The 24,663-nt window shown below is 39.5% G+C and overlaps 1 protein-coding gene across 2 annotated transcripts; it reads left to right on the top strand.

The window, feature by feature from the left end:
- The first annotated feature begins 1,134 nt into the window (after positions 1-1,134).
- On the top strand, positions 1,135-22,656 carry LOC120731670 (rho guanine nucleotide exchange factor 25-like). Of its 2 annotated transcripts, none has more exons than XM_040028787.1 (16): positions 1,135-1,540; positions 10,604-10,923; positions 11,028-11,132; positions 16,671-16,792; positions 17,167-17,233; positions 17,372-17,475; positions 17,684-17,753; positions 18,360-18,449; positions 18,547-18,639; positions 19,332-19,382; positions 19,479-19,556; positions 19,659-19,850; positions 19,924-20,104; positions 20,195-20,400; positions 20,498-20,638; positions 22,263-22,656. In XM_040028787.1, exons 1-16 carry the CDS (start codon positions 1,423-1,425, stop codon positions 22,362-22,364), a joined length of 2,040 nt encoding a protein of 679 aa, XP_039884721.1. In that variant the 5' UTR covers positions 1,135-1,422; the 3' UTR covers positions 22,365-22,656. The 2 variants fall into 2 exon arrangements, with proteins under 2 accessions (XP_039884721.1, XP_039884720.1); XM_040028786.1 differs by having other exon boundaries at positions 1,136-1,540; positions 10,601-10,923.
- The last annotated feature ends 2,007 nt before the right edge of the window (positions 22,657-24,663 follow it).

Here is a 24,663-nt window from a genome sequence, read left to right on the forward strand (position 1 = left end):
TTGCATATAGTAAAAAATGAAGCTGTGTCAAATTCTTCTATTCCTTTTTTCTCCCCCTTCTTCATTGACTTTGTCCACATTTGGGATCATACGAGTTTACCCGTAAATCTTCTTGAGTCACCGCTGCAAGCACGGACAGCTGTGCTCGTAAGATCATCTCGTCAAGAATACTTAATCTTGGCTTTGAGATTAAATCGGTCTGCCTCCATCTAGCTACCTCGGTGGGCTGTGTGCAGGATATTTCCACATGTTGGCTTTTCCACAGCAGTGCTTTGGTATCGACGGGTGGCGAGCGGGGAAGAGTAGGCTGTCATACTGATTTGAGAGAATGGTTTAGTTAAAAGTTTTGAAAACATAAATCGTAGATTAAGCTGAGAGTGCGGGCCCATTTGAGTAACTGGGGGTGCTTTTATTTTATAGACTTTAAACGAAATTATGACTGCTTGTGGTATTTCTTTTCACACTTTCTCACTTTTCCCCCTCTACTCCTGAAATACACAAATGTGGGTCGTTGATGTGTTTCCAAATCTGCAGCTTGTTGTCTCTTAGTAGGTTGTGATGGCACACAATGTGTTCTCAGCTTTTATTACTTTAGCTGAGTGATTTGTTTTAACTAAGAGTCCACGGTCTGCAACCTTTGGAGTCAAGTGGTGTTGAATAGTAGAAGTAGAATAGTTTCTGTAATCTGGAAGTGGGGAACACCTGAGATTAATTTGTAACAAATTTGTAGCAAATAGTTGTCAACATCAAAATTATTCAAATAAGCACTTCTTCCTTTGAAAAACATGATTTATAGTGTACTTTCTTTCTTGCTAACCCAGCCCAGACCAAACGTGGAACAGTCAACAGGCAGGCATTGCCTAATGAAAATGACTGTTTGCCTGTTCAGTGGAAAAGTTCATGCTCGTTGTTATTCATGCCTGCTAATGGTAAGCAGAGAGCAAACACTGATAATAGAAGCTGATGAAGGAGGTGTGAAGCGAGAATGGATCAGGAGGGGAGGGGAGAGGCTGAGAGGAGGGACTGGAAAACAGATGCTGGTGCAGCAGCGCAGCATGCTCGCTACCATCCCTCCCTCATCAGGGCCCCTCCCCTTCCCTGCCCCTCTGTCGCTCCCTCACTTACTTTTGGTCCCTCTCATAATCTTTGCCCACTATCTCCCAGCGCAGAGAGGCTCGTAAGCCGAAGCCCTCAACAGCCTCTCTGGTTTTCCTGCGATTTGCCATCAAATCATGGGATAGTGGTGGAGTTTTTTTCCCCATCAGGTGTTGTTGCTCGAATTTGGAATATGGCTGTGAAGCTCTGTGTACACTTTTCCTCTCTCCTGCGGGGATTACCACAGAAATAGTGTGTGTGCATGTGTGCATGTGCTTCTGTGTGTGCGTGTGTGCTCAGCACTATGCCTATTTCTGATGGTGTTGAATGGACCGGCAGAAGTGCATCACCATGAGAGGGAGTCACCATCACCGAGGGTGTGGGTGTCAGCACCTGTTTAGAAAACTACTCAGCAAATGTGGCTGCTGCTTTGTCAAAGCCAGAGGTACGTAGAAGTTTTACTGCAGGTTTATTCATCTGTTGTTGCGGTGTCTGCAAGATGTTGCAGAGTGTTCATATTTTGTAATATGAGGAGATGGATTCAGACTCTGTAGTTTCACTGCAAGGTAAGAGTTTTTATTCAGTTATACAATATAATAAAGACCATCGATCCTTCCTCTTTTACTTTTGATTTTTAATCTTTTCATTATTTGCATGTATCTTTCATCTGTTCGGTTTTGGGTAATTTTTAATATTTTCCATTTCATTGTACGGGAAAACAGGAAACAGGAAAGTTTCAGGTGAAAAGTTATGCAGACTTTTCAACCAAAAATCTCTTCCCTCGACTTCACCTGTTAGAAGATTTATATGAACACTAATGTGTTAATCCTATGGATGGAGGTAAACTGCCAAGAAGAATGTTTTTCAGAAAAATTGATCTGAATGTTACCTGCTTTTGGGATACTGAGACATTCCAAAATCAGTTGAGAGACATAATCTCGTTAGCGTGTCCTGGGTCCACACTGGGGTGGAACCTGAAACATCTCTCTAGGAGGCACCCTAGCCAGATGCCCAAACCACCTTAACTGGCTCATTTTGATTGAGCTGAGCTCCTCCAGAATGATTGAGTTCCTAAGCTATCTCCTGACCTTGGAAGAGCCCAGATGCCCTTCGAAGGATACTCATTTCTGCTGCTTGTATCCACAGTCTTATTCTTTTGGTGACTACCAACAGTTTGTTATCCAAAGGTCAGGGTAGGACTGTAGATCAATCAGTTAATAAGCAGCTTTCACTTCACACTCAGCTGTCTCTTCACCACAACGATTCCCTCACTTGTGACCACAAGATACTCTAACTCCTCCACTGGGGGTAGCAACTCATTCTCACTGAGAACCATGCCCTCTGTCTGGGAAGTCCTAATTCCCATCCCAGCCTCTTCACACATACAGTACATACACCCCAGTGTGAGCTGGAGGTCATTGGTCAGTGAAGCTAACATGACCATAGGGTAAACCCTTTGCTCCTAAAATGTCATGTCCATACAAATTATGAACAGAATCTCTGACAAAGGGAAGGCATTTAAAGTCCAACACAACTGGGAGCTAGTCTTAATCCTGGGAATCTGGACCAAGCTCTCACAACAGTTATTCATGGACCAAATAGCACAGAGATATGACTTCTCCAAATCAATAACTTTAAACTTTAAACCTTCTGACTCAAAGGTTCAGTTAACAGACTCCTCTATCCAGTAACATGGTAAAAACCTTGCTACGTAGGCTGAGGACTGTGATCCCCTGAAGCTGGAACATACTCTGCAGTACCCTCGCTTAAAAAGGGGGACCACCTCTTCGGTCTGCTAACCATTGGCACTATTTCAGAACTCCATGCAGTATTGCAACAGATACATCGAGATGCTCGAGGATGTCAGGGCATATCTTATCCAGTTTTTCATACTGTGACCATGCGCATGAACAAATGATCAAGGTCTGGCTGTCCTAGTATATTTAGGAAGTCTTTAAAACTACTACCACTATAACTACTACGATTACTACTGCTACTAATAACAGCTGTTTAAATTTTGTCTTAAATATTGTCCGAGTGCACTGTTAGTAAATGACGTCTGCTGGGCCCAGCCTTGCTGTGGTGTGAGGTGTGAGCTCCTGGATCAGGGCCATGTTCTCAGAATACCCCCACTATGTCATTTACTAGTCCATGGCTTGATTTAGGGATGAAGGTGACTTAGTTAGATTTAAGAAAGCATTGTGGTTTGTGTTAAAATATGGCCCTTTGCATCATTGGAACATTTGCAACATTAACCTTGCACACTGAACTTGATGCATTAAAATCTGATGCCAAGGGGTTCTGACTAAGTCCTTATTTCATTATGACATACCTGTGTTGTGTGGGTTGCTGTAGAAATTCCCTTGTTTTCTCGTTGGCAAAAATAATGAATCACTTCCACAAAAAGCCTTTTACAAACAAACTACATTTCACTGGATTTCCTTATTTGTTTGATTAAGGTTTAGTTTACTGAGATTAGGTGGATATGCCCATAGCCATGGCTAGAAAAGATTTTTTCACTTTTGGTTTTGTGTGCCACAAACTTTAAATACTAAAAGCATTATGTTAGTAAAAATTCTCATCTGGTTGTTTCTCATGTTGGATGCATTCATGCTGTTCTATGTAGAAAAAATCATTTCCCTAATACTGTGACACTGCCTCATAGCTAATGCGGCTGTAAATACACACATATTAAGACATGCACACACAAAGGCACATGCATAGACACAGAGCCATGTCCCACAACTGCAACCCTTAAATCCTCTGTTGTTCCAGTTGTTTCAGGAAGTGATTACAGGGCAGCTCTTCGCACTGAGCTGTGCTGCTGTGGCAGACCCTGCAAACAGGCATGTAAAATGTGAAAATGAAAGCAGCGTTGCGTTGCCTCGCTTTCTCACCTCCTGGTTTCCTTTGGGATACTCATCTTCTTAGTGATGTGATTCCCCACCCCCCCAGACATTTCTAAAAATATCTGTTTTCTATTTGTGGATCAGTCATAGATGATACTAAAACACTAACTGCTTTTTAACATCTTTTTGCTCATGCCTTTTATTTATTCAGTATTTTTTCTTCTTCTCATTTTATAGTGTTTATCTTGTTTGGTATGGAGATTTCTCCTCTGTTTTACAAGACCTCCTTCTTCTCCTTCACTCTGTGATCCTACTCACTGATTGCTCATTTCATTTGGCACAATGTCCAAGTTCTATTTATAAAGACAGAGAAACACTTCCAGTTAAAGTATTTTTGGGTAACTTGCTTGGAAATCTACAGTTTTCGGTGTGTCACCAGACATTCTTTCACTGTGGCGCAGAAACTGCCTTGATTAATAGCCAATTAGCCAGTGTGTGTGACATCATCCTTGCCAGCATGTGTAGAAGTAAACCCGATGAGTAACAAGCATGAAAGTGTCTAGTTTCACAGATCACCTCCATATACAGGAGTTTACACACTCACTTAGCCATCTTACACTTTTTTGGGTAATGGTATGTTTCCTGCTGAACTAAATGTCTGATTTTAACCAGATTTACATCACAGCATAAAGTTAAACAGTACCTGCAGCAAGGGAAGGAGACAAAGCAGTTTTATTTATAGTGCATATTTTACACAAACAATGCCCTAAAATCATGGAACAGGAAACACGGTTGTGATATATTTCTACATCAGTGTTTGTTGGGAACCATTAGCTACACAATGCAAACAATAATGTGTGCTTCTGGCATGTGCTCAATGGTCAATGTGATGCTTACTTTTTATCTTTTCACTCTAAACTCTGTCCTTAACCTTACCTACAATGAGGCAAGATGGCGTACGCTGTGTAGCTCGTGTATTTAGCAATAGACGTTAGCAGGAACAGTGTGTGTAAGTAACCAGTATGAGTAAAAGCGGGTTAGTTCAAAGTTATTTTTTCTTCTTAGGTAATCCAAGCACTGAGGGGAACCCACAGTCTGTGTCTTAAATCATCACTTATTGCACTTCATGTGTACAATAAGTTAATATCTTGCTGTAAGACTTTATGCAGGAAGTTGTGTACGTGCTGCTGACACACTGTTTTGTTCCACTGTGGATCTTTCATGGTTTGATATTGTAGTCAACTTCTCACACAGAATTAATTTACACTCATGTAAAATTAATGTAATTCAACATTCAGTTCAATTCAAGTTTATTTTGTAGCAATCCATGAGGTGCTTTTTACTGTAAGGCAAAGACCCTACAGTGTTACCAACAATCAGACCACCCTTTATGAGCAAGTGACAGTGGGAAGGAACATCTCCCTTTTAAGAGACTTCTGGCAGACTCAGGGAGGGGCAGCTGTTTGCTGTGGTCGGTTGGAGGGGTGACAGGAAAGAAAACAGCAGAGAGAGAGAGAGAGCAGAGGGAGACAGGACAAAACAAACCTTGTGGGGGAAAAAATGCATGTAGTGACTCGCTGCTGTGGTGCATTAACACATAGGGAGGGAAAATGGTGAGTGGAGAAGAAGTGCTAAGAGGACCTGCAGCAGTCTGAGCCTATAAGAGCAGGATAACTAAAGTATGGCCTATGGTCACCTGATCCTGTTTCCTGGATGTCTGTTTCCTGAATCCAAACTGGGAGCTTGTTCCACAGGAGAGGGCCCTGATCGCTGAAGGCTCCGGCTCCCATCAACTTTTAGAAACTCTAGGAACCACAAGTAAACCAGCAGTCTGAGAGCAAAGTGATCAGTTTGTATAATATGGTACTATGAGGTTTTTATGAATTAAATAAACAGGGCTTTAAGTTGCGGCTCATGTCTAAACAGGTGTGTATTTTGTGCACAGGTAGGTCTCGATCAGATCCTGTTTAAATCTATTTTACTGGAATAATTATAACTTCATGCCTACATGATAAGTCCTCTTTGTGGCTAAGGAGTAAAAACACTCATTGGCATATAAACAGACATATAAACAGACATATTCCTCTCTGTGTATTGCACTGGATATATACTTCTGTGGGTGTACACAGAAAACATACACCTTGCTTGATTTGTATTTTTAATGACAGAAGAAGTATAAACTGAGACTGCAGTGATCATCATTTCTTCCATCAGCAGGAAGATAATGTGACGCACAGATGAATAATCCTCACATGACGCTTAATGAGATGAAAACACTGAAATAAATGAAATAAATGAAAGCGCATGTTGGCATCTGATTATTAAGAGAGATTTTCTATCAAATTATACAATCAATTTAATTTCCTGGATGGATAATACTTTATGATGTTAACTGTAACTTTAACTGTAATTAAACATTCAGTTATGTTGCAAAATGTTTAACATAACTTTTAAAGCATTAGAAAATTAGAATTAGATAATATGCACCGATTGCTGTCACTCACTGTGAGCCAGACATGGTACTAATTCAAAATATTTAAGTGAGTTATTTGAACACTCAGTTGCAAAAGTTATTCAGTTATTCTTTCTGTGCACACATCAAAGAAATGTGGTCAGTGCTGACACTGGTCAGGAGACTAACTATAAAACTAGAGAATGGGAGGACCTACACTTCTTTAAAGTGGAAAAATATCAAAGTAGCAAGTTAAATGCTCAAAAAAGGTCAAGAGGCCTCCTTTTCCTTGATAACTGACTATGAATGACTCTGGATGTGATTCCAACTGGGGTAAGATTTGCTGACTCACTAGAAGCTTTAGAAATAATCCACAACTACCCATATGGTCTACTCCAGTTCAGTGAGTCAGTTTCTGCCCTCACATATCAAACTCCATATTGTAGTAAAATATGCTGGCAGAGATCAGTGCACCAGAAAGGATTACTGTTGGAGTGAGTGACCCCTCCTTAATGTTTTGGTCTCATTTACTGTCATCTCCTTCCATCTGGGCATGGATGCAGAGAAAATTATCCTCTTCCAAACTCTCATCTATCCATGGATCTGTATGTTGTTGAGCATTTATGTTGTGAAACCACCTGAAAATAGTTGCTAATGTTACAGTTTAAATCAACAGGTTTTAAACTGAATATAAAACTATGTATTTAAAATAAAAATCTTATGTCTGTAATGTCTGAATGCGTGGATGCATTAGCAGCATGCATTCTTGCATGCACTTCAAACACTCCCTTAAGTCCTGATGGTGGTCCAGCTGTTGCTCTGTTGGAAAATGACACCTTACATAACAATTTTAAACAAACATGACCGGCTGAGTTGCTCAGCTCAGCGCTGATCTGGGTGTCAGAGAAGCCACTATGAATACTAAGAGTCATTTCAGGGTAAATGTTAGTGTATTTGCAGAAAAACGAGCAGTGATTTGTACATACCTCATTTTAACAGATGTTGGGGTGGTTGACAGCATTCATGAATGACCTTGATAGTTGTTGGTTTTTTTATTTAAAAAAAAAAAGGAGACCAGATGGCAGTCTCTGCTCGGGGTTGTTTGTAGTGACTCGTTTGAATTTGTTCTGTATTTATTTGGATCACATAGTTGTTGAGATGCTGATAAAGATGCTGCAGTCACTTAACTGATTGAAACATCTGCTTTGAAAATAAAAAAAATTAACTGAAAAAAACATCATTTTATACTGTGCGTGATTTTGGCTGTAGCACTCACCAGTGATGTGACTCTGCTGTGGTCCAGAGAACTAATATATGCATTCGTTATCCTAACTTGTCATCTTAGTAGTTTCCAGCTGACAGTGGGCAACATGCATGGTACACCCGGACAGGGTCGACATCTGTGAGAGTACTGATGAGAAAGGGACACAGAAAAGCATCCAACCCATGAAGGCACAGTGAAAATATGCAAGCGTCAGTCAGATTTGAACCCTGAACTTGCTTGCTTACCACTGTTCCACAGTTTGTTTGTTTGTTTTTAACATAAAGAGAAGAACGTTATAAACCTAATTGTTAGTACTGGATAATGTCTTCTAGCTGTTTTACTTCTTGTTCTCATCTTCTAATGCATCTATTTTCTGTGTTCTTCATCCTCTAAATTCATCTTGTTTTGGATTCACCGTTATTTCTTTTACATTTCCAGACTCTTCCATTATTTTTGGTCAGCATGTTCATTTAGAATATAAGCAAGCTGTTGACAAGTTCATCTCTGAACGTGTCAACAATCCCAAACTCTAAACAGACACAAACACCTCCCCTTTGTCTAAATCATCCCATTACAGAAATCGGCTTGTGTTATTCACTGCATGAATAAAGCAGCAGACAATTGTTTTAGTATATAATCTTACTTGAATGCAGCCTCCATTAAATGTATTGTTTTGTTTTGTAGGATGTCTTCATGCCGGCTGAAAGCATCAGTCGGTATCACTAATCGTGCAAATATCATGAATAGTGCATTTAATATTTGTCTGTTTTTGTACACAGGGAACAGTTTTTTTCCAGTCTTTTTTAAAATAAAAGGAGTTAAAATGGAACAGGAAAAAAAATCCCACATGATTTAGTATTTTATTGTCAGTATGGTGTCTTGTTTAATGGCTGCATCAGGCAGTTTTGGCAAATGGCTGACCCAGTTTTCCACTGGCTTCTAGAAAGCTTGTTATTATGATTACAGCTTACATAAATGTGCTGACAGGGAAGAGTGGCTTCTGGGAAGAGTCCAAAATGACAAAATGGGGCTCCTGAAATATTTCATTTTGCTATGATCAGCAAAACAGAGTGAAATTTTAAGGTTGCAGCTCTTGATTAAAACCGCGTGGTTCACGATTTGATACCAGTTTCCACAGTGGAGAGACTTAAAGCTGGAAACAAGATCCAGCTGTGGTGTTAAACGGTGTCATCTCTGGTACTGGTCCAGGCTGAGCTGCTGACTGAGAACATTCAGTGCAAACATGATAATCTCAGTTGTGACTATTTTAAAATGCTTTAATTTGTGTTATCAGAAAGGTTTGATGATTGTCCTATGAACATGATATATATCCGGGGGTCACTAGCTATATTTACCAGAAGAGTTCTGACATAGTTGCACATTTCAGAGGAAAATGCTGTATCCTGCATTTAACTGTGGTAAGCATATTAAACTGATGACGTACTGGCATCTTGCTTTTACTCTCTAGTGAGCCACTAGCCACTTTATTTTTTTTTCTAAGAAAATGCTCTACAATGACAAGCTAAAACATTCATTTTCCATGAAAATATTTAACTAACAATAAATAATATAACACAATATATAAACAAGTTCATTTGCTTCATAATGCCAACTTTAACTTTTTATACCTACTTTTTTAACTAGATGATGTGAATACTACTACACTACTACAACCCCAATTCCCCAAATTTGAAAAAAAAAAATGCAATTATTTGTAAATCTCATAAGTGGATATTTTATTCACAATAAAACATTTTTTCGAATTTGATGGAAGCAGCGCATCTTAAAGAAGTTGGGACAGGAGCAACAAAAGGCTGGAAAAGTTAGTGGTCCTCAAACAGCTCACAACAACTGGCAACAGATCAGTTTTGGGACTGGGTGTAACAAGAGCATCTTAGAGAGGCAGAGTTCCTCGGAAGTAAAGATGGGCAGAGGTTCACCAATCAGCAAAAAACTGCATCTACAAATTGATGAACAATTTCAAAATAATGCTCCTCAATGTAAACTGTGAAGGCTTTGAATAGCTCATCATCTACAGTACGTAATATCATTAAAAGATTCAGAGGGTTTGGAGAAATCTTTGTGTGCAAGAGACAAGGCAGAAAATCAGTATTGGATGTTGTATATTTTGTTCTTGGGCAGCACTGCTTTAAAAACAGGCATGATTCTGTCATGGAAATCACTGCATGGGCTCAGGAACACTTCCACAAATCACCGTGCCATCCACAAATGCAGATTAAAGCTCTGTGATGCAAAGAAGAAGTCACGTGTGAATATGATCCAGGAACATTGCTGGCTTTTCTGGGCCGAAGTTCGCTTAAAATTGCCTGAGGCTACAAGGTGGAAACTGTTCTGTGGTCAGACAAATCAAAATTTGAAATTCTGCTTGGAAAACATGAAACAGAAGAGAGCAAGACCATGAAAAGCTTCTGATAGTATCCATGGTTTGGCAGCTTACTTTTATTTGACACTTTACACAGTGCTCCAACTGTTTTCTGGTGCTGGGTTTGTATTTCCTTTAATGCATAACAAAATAAATCAAATTATATAGTGTTGAGTAAAATAATGTTAAAATAGGAGAGATCTTTTTAAAAAATGATTATTATTTTACAAAAGTATTGCTTTAACTACATTTTCCTGTGAATTTGCACAACAAATGCAACTTTGCATGCAAGTCAACTTTTACTATAACATTTCCAGTTGAATTTATTTAGCCTTTCCTTGTGAGAACAGACCAGCTCTGGTATTTAAAATGATTTAGTGCCCGTAGGTACAGTAGCTGCAGCTACTGAAGTTACAGTGTGGGCTAAAGACAGGAAATTGAACATTTTTGTGCAGAATTCTGTCTGCAACATTTGACCTATGAGGATATACCCTGCAATTAGCTCCTGGACTTTATTCATGTTCTCTTCCCCACCTTCTTTCTTGCTCCTTTTGCAGCAGAGTCGTACTCTGTGGCAGGCAGTGATGGCAGTATCACTCCCTCAGTGGGCTCTGTGCCTCACCAGGCCTCAGGCGGCTCCAGTCCCTGCTCACACTCCTCGTCTGGAGGCTCACGGCACCCTGTCACCACTCTGAAGAAATGGCTTACCAATCCCGTCTGCAAGCTGACCTCTGATGCCAGAAGTGGAGCGGGGAAAGGCGAGAAGCAGATGTTTGGGTCAGATGGGAGGCAACCAATGTTGATCCTTTCCCACACTGAAACTCAGCAAAGGCCTATGGAAGTGCACAATAACTACACCATCCTCACCTCTGGAGACACAGTTAGTATTTAAGACAGACATATAAACTCATTTACGGTACTGAGATATGCTATATTAGTATAATGATATATTTATTCCTAATTACAGTTTATTTTTGTTGCCAGGAGTGGAAAGATGGCCTGTTGAATCCAGCAGTTCATTCTCCTTTACATCCAGCTTCTCCGAGCTACTTATCGGACCTCCTGCAAGGCAGAAACGCACAGAGTCTAGTAATGATGTTGCGCCTAACCTGTCTTTACACACCCATAAATGCAACTGATTCAAAGCCTCTTTCTTTCTCAGCAGTTAAACACCATAATTAGGTCTCATAGAAGTCATAAAAGTAACTCTGCTAGAAGCACACATTTAAAATTCATCCATATCAGACACAGGCAGTAAATGTTTCTTTTGCATGCTGTGAATACAACCTGATACATTGATGCACATGAAGAAAAAAACAACTAACAATTTTGTTGTGTATTTGTGCAATAAATACTTGAAAGGGTAGTTATGATGGTTCTCAGAAGAAGCAAGACCCAAACATAGGACACACAAGACACAGGGAAAACTCAAAATCCGAGAAAACAAATCCTGAAATGGGCAGAAAAAAGGAAAAAATCCCAAAAGTGATACACTGAGAAATCTAGGAACAAACATGCGCACAAAAGCTTGACTATTATCCAGACAAGTCAGTCTGGTAAGTGAGACGTGGACAGCTGATGGCATATATTCTCAGGGGACTGACTGACTAATTGAATGCAGATTGTCCAGAAAAAAACAGAACAAAGGTTGGAAGTACAACTGAGAGGTCGTAACTAAGGATAACAAAATAAAACAGGAAATAACTCACACAGTAAGCACAGCAGGAATGCCAAAACATGACAATACTAATTCATTTATTATTCCACGAGTTATCAGCCCATCATCGTCATCTAAATGATCTGTGTCACTTGTGGGCAGTTAAGGACTGAACATTGATCCACAACAGAACACATTAAATGATGACTACATTAGAGGTATAATTGAATTCACACACAAACATACATGTGTGCATGAAGAGCTTTGTATTCCAACCCATATTTGGTGATTTAAAAATCGGAAGTATCAGTCAATATTTTTGAATCTTTCATACATAAAAAACAATGAGCTCATTTCTTTAACATGGTGGCTCTATATTGTAGTGGTTTATGTATTTGCAGAACAAGCAAAAGACCCCAGAAGTAGACATAAACTCTTATATTCCTTGGGGATTGCAACAGGAAAGGTATCTGGTGTAAAATATATATACATTTTTACATTTTTGTTGTTAACGAGTCCTTACTAAAATAATGTGACAATGCAATTTAAAAAATAGTCTTGTTTAATTGTCACAACAAGTTTGAATTACTCATTTACAGTCTACAGCACACTCTCTGTTGCTGCTAATTATATTCACAGTATTCACTCACTATTTCTTAAGGGATTCGCTAACTTAGCTTGTAGCCAACTTGGTAGCTGCATGGCCCTCTTGCACCTTCCTTCTGTGTGTCAGATGTTTAGTTACTCCTCAGTGTCCTTTAGTAATAATGATACTTGTAATAAATGTAGCCTCTTTGCAGTTTTTTTGCAGGTAGCTTAGCCCCGTTAGCTCTCAGAAGATGCTGTAGGTATTACGGGTACTGCACTGCAGTTGTTTGTATCATATCTATCTAACAGATTCCAATTTGTTCATGTAAATGGAGAGTCCTCTTCATACACTGACGTTAATTACGGAGTTCCACAGGGTTCAGTGCTAGGACCAGTTCTGTTTACATTATACATGCTTCCCTTAGGCAGTATCATCAGAAGGCATAGCATACATTTTCACTGCTACGCAGATAACACACACCAATTAGTTAAACTGCAGAAATGTCTTAAAGCAGGAGTGTCAAACTCAAATACACAGTGGGCCAAAACTCAAAACTGGAACAAAGTCGCGGGCTAACGTTAATATTTATTGAAATATATTTAATCCTCCAGATATAAGAATGAATCTTTTCTTATGGACTCAAACACATTTTGCTGAAAAACTGAATATGGAACAAGCAAAGCTTAATACTAAACAATATATATATTAGCTGTATAATACCAGTAGGCCAGCTCTAATAGTAATTTGGTATGGCTTCGCGGGCCAAATGTAATTAGGCTGCGGGCCAAATTTGGCCCACGGGCCAGAGTTTGACACCTATGTCTTAAAGACCTGGATGGCCTCAAATGTTCTGCTTCTAAATTCAGATAAAACTGAGGTTATTGTACTCGGCCCTGAAAATCCTAGAAATGCTGTTTCTACTCAGATACTTACTCAGGATGGCATTACCCTGGCCTCCAGCAACATTGTGGGGAATCTTGGAGTCATTTCTGACCAGGATATCTCCTTCAGACTGCAGGTTTACTTGTGGCTCCTAAATAATTTAAAAGCAGAATGGGAGGCAGAGCCTTCAGTTTTCAGGCCCCTCTTCTGTGGAACCGGCTTCCAGTTTGGATTCAGGAGATAGACACACTCTCTACTTTTAAGATTAGGCTTAAAATTTTCCTTTTTAATAAAGTATATAGTGCTGGATCCGGTGACCCTGAATCCTTCCTTAGTTACGCTGCAATAGGTCTAGGCTGCTGGGGGATTCCCATGATGCATTGAGTCTTCTTCAGTCACCTTTTTCACTCACTATGTTTATACACCTCTCTTCATCTATTTTTTTTTTTTGTTATTATTAATCTCTGGCCCTTTTCCACAGCATGTCTTTGTCCTGTCATCATTTACTCACGCCAACCAGTTGCATCAGATGGCTGCCCCTTTCTCAGCCTGGTTCTGCCGGAGGTTTCTTCCTGTTAAAAGGGAGTTTTTCCTTCCCACTGTCGCCAAAGTGCTTGCTCATAGGGGGTCATATGATTGTTGGGGTTTTCTCTTATTTCTTTGTATTACTGTAGGGTGTTTACCTTACAACATGCAATGCCTTGAAGCAACTGTTGTTGTGATTTGGCACTATACAAAAGTTGAATTGAAATTCAATTAAAAGCTGGAATACACCCTTGACATGCCACCAGTCTGTAGTGGGGGGCTAGACATAGCTCTATAGAGTATCATTCAGATTTATCTTATGTTAGCTCCCTGATTAAAATGTAAGTTCTTAAAGTAATGGTTCTCCTGTGTTAGAGACTCTGCATGTGCCTCTCTTTCCTGCTCTCAGGCTGTGTGTCAGACTGTTGAGAAAGCCTAACAGAAAACAGCTTTTAGCCAGAATATGAGAACTGAACAACAGGAGTACACCTGCCAAGTGTTAAGAAGATCAGATGAAAGATTCTTGAGAAACACACACTCATATGCACACTCCAAGAGCCCTTCGTTTATTTTTTTTCCTCTGTGTATGTTACTAATTAAAGTATTTTGACTCTCGAACTGCAATTTGACAATCAAAAGAAAAAACAAGCAAACAAAAAAAAAAAACTACCTAGATTAAGCATCAACAGACCTGTAACATAGCTGGGTATAAAAATAGCATCTTAAAGACGCAGTGGGTCACCAATTTGCAAAAAAGTGTGGAACAATTTCAGAATAATGTTCCTCAATGTAAAATTGTAAAGACTTATTGTAAAGAGATGAAATCTCTATGTCATCGTCTACAGTCCATAATATCATCAAAGGGTCACGGGACAAATCAGAATTGTGTGTACTATATGAAAGATAGGCATGATTCTGTCATGGAAATTACTGCATGGGTCAGGAACACTTCTAGAAAACATTGTCTGTGAACACAATCTGACTTGCCATGGATGGATTCAGTTTAAAGCTCTCTCATGCAAAATCAAATCAATAGAAACTCCACTGCCTCTTCTGGGCCATAAAAAACATTTTATTAGACAGATTTTAAGGCAAATGTTTGATTTGTGAATTAAACAATTAATTGGGCAATTTGTTGGTTAAGAATATATTTTAAAAACACAAAAAACAGTAAAGCCCTCTGCACTTTCCCACAGATTTTCCATGGAGTGTCTCTTGTTATTAAATCTTCTGATAATGTAATGCAGAGCTTGTAGCAGATAATGAATAACTTAAAGCATAATTACACTTACACTGCACATGTCTCCATCTACATCCTGCCCATATAAAAGCACTCCTATTCATATACACCACCTGACCTTTGTGCATTATGACTCAATTTTGTTGCATTTTTCATGTGCATGCTCACACACAAATAAATATATAAAAGCACTGACAATATTTCTCAGAAACCCTACACTGTACTGAGTAATCTTTGAGAGGGAGTGGAGTAGATTGAATCCTGTGGGCTTTCGTTGATCGCATCTGGAAGTAATTAAGTAAAGAAAACAGCCTTTAACAGGGTTAGGGTTGAGGGCCGAGTGCATGCCAAAATTAGAAGAAGAGCCTCAAAGGCAAGGTGAGAAACAGGTCTGTGGATGTTGGACAGTTCTCCAAAGATGACAGAGTAAAGTTTTGTAAGCTTTGCAAAGGTGATAAGAGGAATTTTTAAATGATTAAAATAATCCTTTAACTCATAAAGCAGATTGTTTTTCTTAATAAATGATTGCTCTCACTTTTAGCCTTTTTTAACTCATGGCCCTGCAGAAAAATGTCATTGCTTAGATACCTGTAGCTTCATATTTATTTTCAGTTATTAACTGTTTACTCTGCTGCTGCCTGGGTTACTATAAACAGTCTTACTGTCCCTTTAAAAGAGTAGTTTAATAGTTTGGAAAATATATTGGATACATGATTTGTATGGTCAGTATAACAAACATCCAAAAGGCAGTTAGCCTGGCGCAGAGACTAGTAACAACCACTAATCACCAGCATGTATTAGCAGCTCCATAAATTTGTTTGCACGCAAAAAGTCTGGACACTGTCAGGTGAATCGGGCCAGGATACTATGGAAAGTTGGGATGTTGTGTAATACATTGTCTAAAGTAGCAGTGCTTTGTACATGTGCTACTTGTACTTGCTGCTTTTTCTTTCAGTAATTTGAATAAATTAGAAAATTAAACTGTTTGCTGGAGAAGCCGCTGAGCTGCTCCCTGATCTCAGAGCATCACCAGTTATCTGACAGCACAACAGCAAGTCATTGCAGAACAGAGCATCCCTGCAAACCAGTTGAGCTCCACACATTTGAATCATTCTCCAAATATAAAATGTACATTTGATCTACTTGACAACATGTTCTGATTCTGCAATACGCTCTTGTTCACTGAGGCAAAAGATAAAAATTAGGATTCCAGTTAAATTCACATTAGATTACAGTGCTTTTAGGTGAAGAGTGATGTTTGTTACTTAACAGCCTTCTGTGCATTTTTCAGTTAGCAGGCTCTCAGTTACAGTATATGACTTGACAAACTGCTCATTATTAACCTTGCTGTCTGCCCAACACTCTCCTCAGCAGCACAGAAAATGTGCTTATTATTCTCAGGTTACTCAAAATTGCCCCACTGATGTGTTTCCCGCGGCGATTACTGACTGGATGTGCCGTGCATGAAGCCTAATGATTTTAGTGTGTGTGAATGGATTGCTCCACAGCACTGTGTTGCAGTGGGGGAAGAAGTAACATAATTTTTAACTAGCATGCAGATTAAAATACTGCTGTATCTACAATACTACTTGAATAAAAGTACCTAGAGTTACTTTTCTACTCTTTATTTCACAGTCATCCAGAGCACTTTAACCAACTGACCTCTCTGATTGAATGTAATACTGTATATTACAGAAATGCCAAAAGATGTAATGTTTTCCTTTTGTGTTTTAGAGTCAAAGCATCAACACTCTGCAACGGGAGGACAGCTGTACTGTAACCGATGACTCAACCAGCCAGTGTTCTGGTACAGTGGACATTGAAGAAGAGAGAAACATTGCTTTAGAGAAGAGCATGTAAGTCTAAAGCATTATACCAATGACTGTAACTTCTCTAACTTCTTTATCCCCTCAGGATTGCTGAGGTCCATGGACCAGCTGCTCCTGGCAGTCCCAAAAACCCCTCTGAAAACCACGGGCAATTGTCCAATTTCAATTATTTCCCCCAAATTGTGGAATGATCCCCTTGCTCTTTTATCATTTTTTTCCCTTTTATAGATAAAGGCTATGTGTTTGCCCTTGTTTCATGCCTTTATGCTGAGATAACTGTGACTAACTGTGATTGATATTTCGCACAGAGCCCTGAGATCATCATCAAGCATCTCGTTGAACTCTCAAAACTTGCAAATGCTTCTAATACAGTAGTCCTGTTTTTAATGTTTGTCTTTCAGATACGTGCTAACAGAGCTGATAGAGACAGAAAGGCTATATGTTGAAGATCTTGGACTTATAGTGCAGGTATGCCTCACCTCAAATGATCTACTTATTAGTATTTATATAAGAAACACCTGACATTCCTTAATTTGTACCAAAAGCAAAGGAGTTTATTTCCCGTATAGAAATAAGCAACTTAGATACATGTTTGTGTTTATACAGGGTTACATGGCCACCATGGGTAATCAGGGCGTTCCTGAGGACTTGAGAGGAAAGGACAGGATTGTGTTTGGAAATATCCACCAGATCTATGACTGGCATAAGGAGTGAGTCAGAATGTCTCCCCCCTGAGTTCCTCTGAATATGAACATCTCTTATGTTTAACAAGTTTTCCCCCTAAACTTCTCATGTTTCATAACTGTTGAGCATGTGTCATACCCCCTGCTGCTGTTTGTTTCCTGCCTCTGAGTACGTGTGTGTGTGTTTGGCTGGTTGGCTGCTTTTGCCTGACCTTCTGTGCTTCGTGTCACACAGTTATTTCCTGGGAGAGCTGGAGAAATGTGTGGGTGATCCAGACAGCCTGGCCCGGCTCTTCATCAAACATGTGAGCCTAAAGATCAGTGAGAGACTAGTGTCCTTTTTTTTTCTCAGTCTGAACATTTAGTCATCACAGTCCCCAGTGATGTAATGCCTCGGGCTGCTGCTGTGCAGATGTGTTTTCTTTTTGTAGATCAGCTGACTGCAGGTGCAGCTGGTAAATAACAGGCAGCAATCAGTGTCGAAGACGCTTCCACTGAGACCCTGCTGTTTGTAAAAAGGAGCTGAATCTACACCTCTCTGAGCTCTATTAAATTTTTTTGTTGTTTTTACTCTAAACTTCAGAAGATTTGATGATCATCATTGCAAACGGCAACATTAAACACAAAGAAAGCAACTTTTATTTTGTGTTTTGATGTAAAACATCAAAATGTGGAGAAACTGGAAGGGTGTGGAAAACGATTATTGGCACTTTACAGTCGAGCATCCGTATCGCTGTGCTACAGCAGGAATATAAACAGAATAAACTCATAATTTTGATTTGATTTTCGGGCCAAACATCTTTATTTCTTTAAGTTTCTGCAGCATGTCTAATTCTAAGGTGTAATTCTTACCCTGCTCATTGCTCCACACTTATTTGTAATAATTTCCATTATCCCTCTTCCACTTCCAGGAGCGGCGTCTTCACATGTATGTGGTTTACTGTCAGAACAAACCCAAGTCCGAGCACATTGTCTCTGAATACATCGAGACATACTTTGAGGTGAGAGCCCAACGGTCTCTGTCCCCAGAGATGACTTTTTCAGCAATAGAAAAAACCCTTGTTTTTCACATTTCTTTCCATTTTCGTCTTCTGACAGGATCTCAGACAACAGCTGGGTCACAGACTGCAGCTCAATGACCTGCTTATCAAACCTGTTCAGAGGATCATGAAGTATCAGCTACTGTTGAAGGTTTGCTACTTAAAAAGATGACCTATTCACTTGCATGGCACCTGCTACATGTTAATATTAAAATAATCTGTCATTCGTTTGATTCAGGAAACATCAAAATGATCAAAATATTAAATAGTAAAAGGGTTAATTTACTTAAATTAAAACATTCACAACTGAAAATTGTGAGTAGGCTCTCAGCAACCTTGCATACAACTAGCGGGTAACCAGTTGAGTCAAGTTCTCTATTGCAGAAAGATGTCTTGCGAACGAGTTGTACTCAGGCTCATGCTGATTGCAACTTACTGAAAATCCATTTGCTTTTTTAAATTAGAGGGCAGCTATTTAAAAACCTTCTCCAATCTGTCTGAGAGTGGTTGCAGAGGGAGATTATTATTATTTTGAGACAGTTTCCTTCAATCCAGGTGACCTGTGCATTCACTTTGCACAGGTCCAGGTGACCTGTGCAAAGTGAATGCAAAAGGTTCGGCAACTGGTTGCAAACAGCTGTCACCCAGTTTTTTGCAACCGGTTGCCAAATATGAAAAATTCAATTCAGCCACTGATTTTGATCCTAGTCACAAGGAGGTTTTTATTATACTGAACCATTATAAGTCCTTATTTCCTTACTTTATGTTACAGTTTTCTATTCAAGTTGTTTCAGTTTATTTTATGAAAATTAAAATAAATCTCTTATTGACTGGCACCTTCAGGACTTCTTGAAGTATTACAGCAAAGCTGGGAAGGATGTGGAGGAGCTGCAGGTACGAGCTCATTATGAAATGGTAACTCCAATAAAATGCTTTATCATTTCAATCGCACACTAAAATTATGTTTTCACTGCTATCCATCTGACTCAGAGAGCAGTGGAGGTTATGTGTTTTGTGCCAAAACGATGTAATGATATGATGAATGTGGGAAGGCTCCAAGGTTTTGAGGTAAGATCCCAGCCGTTTTTTAATGTGTTCTTAAAAAATAAGACGCATATCCGGGATGACTTGTGTTCTTTGACAATGGTATATGATATATGTACTGCTCAGGGGAAAATCACGGCTCAGGGGAAGCTGCTCCAGCAGGATACCTTCTCCGTCAGCGAGCAGGAAAGTGGCTTCCTGTCCAAAGCGAGGGAGAGGCGGGTCTTCCTGTTTGAGCAGCTGGTCATCTTCAGTGAGCCAATTGATAAGAAAAAGGGTTTCCCTTTGCCAGGGTACACCTTTAAAAACAGCATCAAGGTGAGATTATATTTGAGTGCTGAGTGTTGAGTGCTTTTGTTAATGTTCAAAATGAGCATGTTGTGCTTTGCAGGTAAGCTGCCTTGGTGTGGAGGAGCACTCTGAAGAAGATCCATGCTGTCTGGTCCTGACTTCTCGAGGCACTGACGGCAGTGTGACGCGCTTCATCATGCAGGCATCATCTCCGGATATACAGCAGGCTTGGCACAGTGATGTGGTCCAGATATTAGAGACTCAGAGGAACTTCCTTAATGGTACCGGAGCTCAGTCTTTCTTCTATACGACTGTTGATTTAAGAGTTTGGTCTGTCTGAATAATGCAACATATCTTCCTGTCTGCTGCAGCTCTTCAATCTCCGATAGAATACCAACGGAGGGAAAGTAAGTCAAACAGCCTGGGCAGGAACACAAAGTCTCCGTCTACATCAGCATCTGGCCTGTGGCCTCACTCCTCAGCATCCGTGGACAGGCGTCAGCAGCCCTGCTTGCTGTCTTATAACACCTCCTTGCCCTCTATGCATTCATCCCAGCACAGCCCGGCCTCGCAAAGGGTGCGTGTGAAACAGCAGTGCTCACCATCATTTTTATGCACAAACATGCATCTGTATTTTTCTCACAATTTAACTTTGACTTCTTTGTCTCTTTAAGGTGTCTAACCCTTGCGTGGTAACACTTCGTGCAGCTCACCCCTCACTTTCCTCCCCCATGCAGCTCAGTCTGTGCTCAGAGGTGAGACGTGACTGTGGCACATCCAATGGCCTGGCTCCCTGCAGCTATCACAGCCTGCAGGTAAATAATACACAACGCTGACTGACCTCAGTTATTTAACAGATGAGGCATCTGCCATGCTGATAATTTATTCTTCCTGAAAGAAAATACGGTAAAAGTTGTTTATGGTCTATAGTTATGCACTGGTGTCATCAGTGAACATTTAAAGTGTCTATTTGAACCCAAACTATCTGTATAGGTAGAAATTCACATTTAACGATTACATTTGCAGGCAGCCAATTGAGCCCTTTGAGCTGTGGTCATTGGTCAAAGACTCATTCAGACTGATGGCAAAATGTCACAAGTCTGTCTGCATTTATAAATTAGCAGGTTTTTTTTGCAAAATTTCAACAATGTCTCTAAGAGTGATTGCAGTCAGTCCAAGTCAGACTGCAACTGTTTGCAGAAAGATCCAATCAGTCGTCTGGACAATTGCCCTGTCATCAAAGGGATGGTGAATGTGCACAACCATCAAGCTCTGGGCAGCCATTTAGTCAACACTAGTTGCAGTCGGCTGCAGAATGTGATATAATTCAATGCAGTCAGCATTTCTAAATAAAATAAAGTGATGTAGATCAGCTCTGTGGAGCTGGTCTGTGTGTGTGGACTGAGGCTGTTTGTTGTGGCGATCATTGATGGTGATGGGAAATGACTCTCTGTATGCCTTTGTGAAAATATCCTGTTGTTGTTATTGCATGGATTTACAAACCTGGTTGACCTAACCTGCAGCCAGTTTATGGAAAACCCGTTGACCTGCTCTTTTATCTCATTCATTCAGACTTCCACCAAGAGGAGGAAGCAGTTTGATTACAATAATTATTAGACGTGCTGATCTGGCCTGATTCCACAAAGTTGTTCTTGTCCTCTTGGCTTGCTCTTTGTGTTTTGGATCAGCTGTGTTTCTATTGTTCTTTAAATGCACAAGAAAAGAAAAGAAAAGTTTCCTATCTACCTTTTCACACAGCCTTTGTCACACATGTCATGCATGATTCTTGACTACGTGCCATTTTTATGTAACAGCTTCTTAATTACATTTATGTAAAGAAAGTCACTGAGTACCGGTTCATTTTTCATTACTGATGAAGTAATTGCACATAACTTTTGCAGCCCTATTCTCCTAGATCCAGGCTAAAAAAGTAGAGGTGACAGGGCCTTCATAATCGGTGCAACAACTGACCTTTTCACATATGATTTACCTAATGACTAAAAAAACCCTATTTATTCTCGCTTGCTTTGAGTTCTACTTGAGCAGGGTTTCCGGGCTGTTTATTATGCAAGCATAGCCTTATTTACTTCTAGTATTACTTTAATTGATTAAAGTTTCTATTTTTAAAATGTATGTTTATAGTTTTTTTTGTGCATACTGTATTAAATAATTTAACAATTTTTGTTTAAATTACCTCAAATTTACCTCAAGTGGTGAAAACAAATCACTTTATTCTGCAAATGCTAATATTACAGCCTTAACAGCACAATTCTTTTATCTCCGTGTTATTTTTAAAGTTTGCCTTTTCAGTCTTATTTTGCAAATGTACTGAATTACACTGATGCCAGAATCAATCACCTGATTAACAGGAAGCCTTTGAAAATCTGCAGTGTGTCTTTGCTTCAAATGCCAGTGTAAAAATTGCCTATTTCCTCTCAGGGTGTGCCCGCCAGTTTCCAGACGATCACATTTAAGGACGCTGGGACTTATTCAGCGCATCAACTAAATAACTTGGATCAGCTCAAGGAGAGCGATCAATAATGCGCTGCAGTGTCACATGAACTCAGTTTACCCTTCTGGAGCTGGAGTACCTCGACTAGGTCTGACTGCCAGGACACTTTGTTCCACTCATGTACACAAGCTGTCCGAGTCTGCGCGTCTCTGTTTTCACATATTGTCTCATATTTCCTTTAGGCTTATAATGTGGGGACTATTCTAGTGAAGTTACGTTGGTGTGACTGTATTCATTTGAGTGCATCTGCATATACATTACCAATCAGCTATAACATTAAAAACAAGATGAACCGAACAATTCTGATCATCTCTTGCAATGCAAAAACCTGCTGCGAAGCCTTAGGTGCTGCCATTCATCTGGATGTTACGCTGATATTCAGAGACCATCTAAATAATGTTTCTTCCACCTTATTAGCGAAGCAGCCTCTTCCAGCTGGACAGTGCACAATACGCACTGCAAAAACTGGACGTAAAGTCAGATTTGTTGACTTGGCCTCCAAACTTTACCCATTCTGACTGAGGATCTGCATGAAGGCACGAGAAAGCCCCGTCCACAGGCATCACGTCCATTCCACAGAACACAAAGTTTTCCACAGACTCAGTGAACCTGCATCCATGCCTCCAAAGCTGGGATGCCAAATTCATTTTACATTGAGGGGGCACATACAGCCCACTTTGATTTCAAGTGGGTTAGGTTTATCTACACATTTAATGCCTGTGATATCTTAATATAAGAAAAAAGTGCAATTTCAAAATTTTGTCTCAGTTTTTCTGCTTGATTAAAAAAAATGTTGCCATAAGACATCAGGATGACTTTGGGGTTAAATTGTAAGAAATAAATGTGTAAAATTACAGAAAAAGTTCTGGTATCTCATTTCCTTGACTGTCCTGTAATTATAAAACAGAACATTGTTGTTAATTCACATTTTTAAAATTATTTTATTATTATTGTTTTTAATGTGGACCCATTATAAAACAAACAAACAAGAAATGTTTTAAGAGTAGATATTTAAGAGTAAACAAAAATGGAGGCAAACAAAAATTCTGTTTTTTTTCTAATTGTTAATATTTTAGTGTAGCATGAATGCCCAGGAGGGTGGTCCTTATCTGCAGAAAAAGCTGTTAAATATACCAAAATAGAGTTAAAAGTCGAGACTACGCCCTCTTTCACATTTTCCAGTAGACCAGATTGGTGTCTGTGTCAGGAAGATTCTGGCCCCCGGGCCTTATGTTTGACACCCTTTCTCCAAAGAGGTCTTTTCACTAAGCAGGTTATTTTAATGTCTTGGCTGATTGGTGTAAATGCAGGCATGCATATATATATATATATATATATATATATATATATATATATATATACGTACATGAAGTGTATATATCTGTGTCACCACAGAGACTGTGCTTCACAGTGTTTATGTATTCATTTCTTCCTGTTTCCTTTGAAAATTCTCTGATGGATCTTTGTATAATGCGTAATATTTTCACAGGAGACCAATTCCACTTTATTCCCACAGAGAACTGAGATCTTAAATCCCTCCTCAAATAACTGTATCCATGAAATTGCCAAGTGACTGTAAATCCCAGTTATAGTCCAGGATCTCAATCCACACGAGTTATGTGTATCCCTGCAGTCCCTGGAGATTAGCGAATAGCTGTGCTTTCTGTCTGGTGGCCTGTTTTAACCCTGCCATTGTCAGTCTTATCTGAACTAAACATATTTGTGGACTTACACAAAGCACGTGTCATAACCAAGCAGAGAGAGGAAAAAGGGAACAGAGATAAAACCGAGGTGCTCATTTGTCATTGTCGTCTTGAATGTAAATAATTTTGTGTTGGATCATATCGGTGAATCTCGTGCTGTCCTGATACACTCGTGGAATTAAAGAAGTTGTTCAGATATTTGTTATCATCATTTTTAGTTTTTCACTTCATGTGTCTCTTTTAGCGTCACCTGACTGTTGTGTGTCTCTTGTTTATTTCGTCCCATTGAGTAACTTGTTCTCGATATTTGCTTTGGCCCTTGTGCCTATGAGGTCTCAAGGCTGATGGGTCAGTTCATTTATCCTTCCATGTTTCCCATCTATTTTAAATATAAATGACCCATTAAAGCATAGTTGCTGGGAAATATGAATTATTTCCATCTTAAACTAACAGTCTGCAATCGATCAGCCAGAGTGTAAGTCAGCAGCTATTTCCTGTCATTTATTGTCTTTTCCATGAATTAGTTTTCCTAATACAGGCCAGAGGACCCCTTCCTAGCCTCATTATAATGTGCAGTGTATAACTTAATGGATGCCTTTGGTCGCTATCCAGAAGATTTATGTTC

Source organism: Simochromis diagramma, unplaced genomic scaffold (assembly GCF_900408965.1).
Source record: "Simochromis diagramma unplaced genomic scaffold, fSimDia1.1 OVJJ01000483.1, whole genome shotgun sequence".
In the NCBI taxonomy this organism is placed as follows: domain Eukaryota; kingdom Metazoa; phylum Chordata; class Actinopteri; order Cichliformes; family Cichlidae; genus Simochromis; species Simochromis diagramma.

Coding starts and splice junctions, on each gene's coding strand:
- LOC120731670 (XM_040028786.1), top strand. CDS start 1,423: ATGGACCGGCAGAAGTGCATCACCATGAGAGGGAGTCACCATCACCGA. Junction 1,541..10,600: donor CTGCTTTGTCAAAGCCAGAG/GTACGTAGAAGT, acceptor CTCCTTTTGCAG/CAGAGTCGTACTCTGTGGCA. Junction 20,401..20,497: donor ACAGCCCGGCCTCGCAAAGG/GTGCGTGTGAAA, acceptor TGTCTCTTTAAG/GTGTCTAACCCTTGCGTGGT.